The following is a 3,050-nucleotide window of genomic DNA, read 5'->3' on the forward strand; positions in this document are numbered from 1 at the left end:
ACCTTTGCCTTGTCCACCTGCAAACCATCTTTGGATACCTTGTGCCCCAAAACTATACCTTCACGTACCATGAAATGACACTTTTCCCAGTTTAGCACCAAGTTAGTTTCTTCACACCTAGCAAGTACATTATCAAGGTTCATCAAGCAGTTATCAAAAGAACATCCAAACAAAGAAAAATCATCCATGAACACTTCCACAAACCTCTCAACCATGTCAGTAAAAATGGCTATCATACACCTTTGAAAAGTAGCAGGTGCATTACAAAGACCGAAGGGCATTCTGTTGAACCCATACGTGCCATAAGGACACGTAAATGTGGTCTTCTCTTGGTCCTATAGGGCAATAACAATCTGATTATACCCTGAGTAACCATCTAAGAAGTAGTAGTACTCCTGGCCAGCTAATCTATCAAGCATTTGGTCAATAAAGGGGAGGGGAAAGTGGTCCTACTGGGTGGCATTGTTCAAATTTCTATAATCAATGAAAATTCTCCACTCGGTGACAGTTCTTGTAGGGATTAAATCATTATTCTCATTAACTACTACAGTCATCCCCCCTTTCTTGGGTACATATTGAACTGGGCTTACCCATTTGCTATCTGAGATAGGAAATACAATACCTGCATCAAGCCACTTAATCACTTCTTTTTTTACCACCTCTTTTATGATTGGATTGAGTCGGCATTGTTGCTCTACACTGGGCTTGTGTCCGTCCCCCATGAGGATTTTGTGCATGCAAAAGTCTGGGATAATGACCTTAATGTCAGACATCGTCCACCCAAGTGCTCGCTTGTGCTCACGTAGCACTCTCAACAACTTTTCTTCTTGCAATTTAGACAAGTCAGAAGAAACAATAACGCGTAAAGTGTCAGAGTCACCCAAACAAGCATATTGCAGGTGAGGTGGAAGAGGTTTAAGCTCCAATTTTGGGGCTTCATCAATTGACGGCTTTGGAGGAGGTCCCTCTGGCCTATTCAAAGGGTCAAAGTGGTGTATCCCTTGCATGTACGCACAAGATGTATCTACGATGTGCATCATCTCCTCAACCTCCTCGCCAGCCCCCATGCTATCCAGCAACATAAGTGTTTTCTCTAGAGAATCATCTAGATATACACTCGGATAATGAATCTGCTCATCAGCCTCAATAACAGATATCATTGAGAGCTCCTCATAGTGGCGGGAAAGTTGGATTGCTTTGTAGACATTAAAAACTGCTTCCTCATCATCTACCCTCAAAATCATATTTCCCTATCTCACTTTGATAATTGCATCACCAGTAGCTAAGAGAGGTCACCCCAATATGATTGGAACCAGTTCATCAGCCTCATAATCGAGGATAATGAAATCAGCAGGGAAGATGAATTTCCCAATCTGCAGCAACACATCTTCAATCACCCTTTCAGGGTGTGCTATCGATCTATCAGCCAGCTACAATATCACAGTAGTGGGACTTGGATCTCCCAGGCCCAATTGTTTGAACAAAGACAGGGGCATCAGATTTATGCTTGCCCCAAAATTTCAAAGAGAACGACCCACATCAATATTACCAATGCGCACAGGAATCGTGAAGCTACTAGGATCCTTAAGCTTTTGTGGGAGCTTACTTTGGACCCTTGAAGTGCACTCCTCAGTAAGTGCCACTGTCTCAAATTCAGTTAATCTTCTCTTGTGAGCCACTATATCTTTTATGTACTTAGCATACTTTGGAATTTCACGAAGCACATCAACAAGTGGGATATTCAATTGAACCTGGATCAACATAGAGAGAAATTTTGTGAACATGCGATCATCATTCTTTTTCTGCAATCTCTGGGGGAAAGGTGGTGGTGGCCTTGGGGACTCCACTAGCTCTGGAATTTCAGCAGCATTCTTTGGCTCAGGAGTCACTTTAGGGATCAACTCTCCCTCAGGTATGGGCTTGTCTTTCTTTTTCTTTGGAACTTTCTCTAGCTCCCTCCCATTTCTAAGTGTAACTGCATTCACTTGAGGGTTCTTTTCTGTATCACTGGGGAGAGCGCCTGTAGGTCTAGTGTTTTTATTTGTTGCTAACTGCCCAATTTGCCTCTCAAGATTTCTGAAGTCGGTCCGGAGTTGCTGATTGTCAATCAACAACTTCTTTATAAAATCATTGGTACTTTCTTCTATTTGTTGGGGTGGTCTCTGAGGCTGATTGAAACTCCCTTGGGGTCTATGCTGATTCTGATTCTGCTGATTTCCACCCCATGAGAAGTTGGGATGATTCCTCCCATTTGTATTGTAAGAATTCCCGTATTGTGCATGCTGATTCGGTGGACCTCTATTTTGTTGCCCCACATAATAGATGGATTCTGGATTTGTGGGACACATATCACTCATATGATTGTCGCCACAGAGTTCGCAACAAATAGTCATTTGTTATACATGTTGCATTATTTGTGGCTACTGTGTTGTCATCCTAGTCATCTGATTGACCATCTTTGCAATATCGACTCTCATGGCTGACACTTCGTCGAGCTCAAGTAACCCAGCTGATTTTTGCTTAACTGCCTTTCGTGAATCACCATCACCTTGCAAGTTATTATCATTAGTAGTGAAGTTATTCAGCAAGATTTAGATTTCACTGTATGGTCTGGCCATGCAACTACCCCCACAAGTTGAATCAAGATTCATCTTTGAAGCATCATCTAACCCATCTACAAAAGTGTGACCCAATAACTCGTCCGTCTGGAAATGATGAGGACAGTCTCTGAGCATCTTCTTGTACCTTTCCCATGCTTGACGAAGTGTCTCACTAACTCGTTGTTCAAACCCAAGAATTTGACTCCTCAATATCTTTGTTTTTTAGTGGGGAAAAACTTGATTAAGAATTGCCTTGCCAGATCATCCCAAGTGCGGATTGAATTTGCTGGCTCCTTATCCAACCACTCCTTAGCTTCCCCGATCAGTGAAAAGGGGAAAAGTGTCAACCTGACATAGTCCTTGGAAACGTTCAGATAATTTTAAGTGGCCATAATTTCTAGGAAATTCTAAATATGCCTCTGCGGGTCTTCATTAGGTAAGACCACAAAT

General features: G+C 42.3%; 1 protein-coding gene across 1 annotated transcript; it reads right to left on the reverse strand.

The window, feature by feature from the left end:
- Positions 1-1,520: 1,520 nt before the first annotated feature.
- On the reverse strand, positions 1,521-2,357 carry LOC138873634 (uncharacterized). Its single transcript, XM_070152108.1, has one exon. The coding sequence runs from the start codon at positions 2,355-2,357 to the stop codon at positions 1,521-1,523; it is 837 nt and encodes a 278-aa protein (XP_070008209.1).
- Positions 2,358-3,050: the final 693 nt, after the last annotated feature.

Source organism: Nicotiana sylvestris, chromosome 7 (genome assembly GCF_000393655.2).
Source record: "Nicotiana sylvestris chromosome 7, ASM39365v2, whole genome shotgun sequence".
NCBI lineage: Eukaryota > Viridiplantae > Streptophyta > Magnoliopsida > Solanales > Solanaceae > Nicotiana > Nicotiana sylvestris.

Excerpts from the sequence above, each read along its gene's own strand:
- LOC138873634 (XM_070152108.1), bottom strand. The coding sequence starts at position 2,357 with ATGAGTGATATGTGTCCCACAAATCCAGAATCCATCTATTATGTGGGG.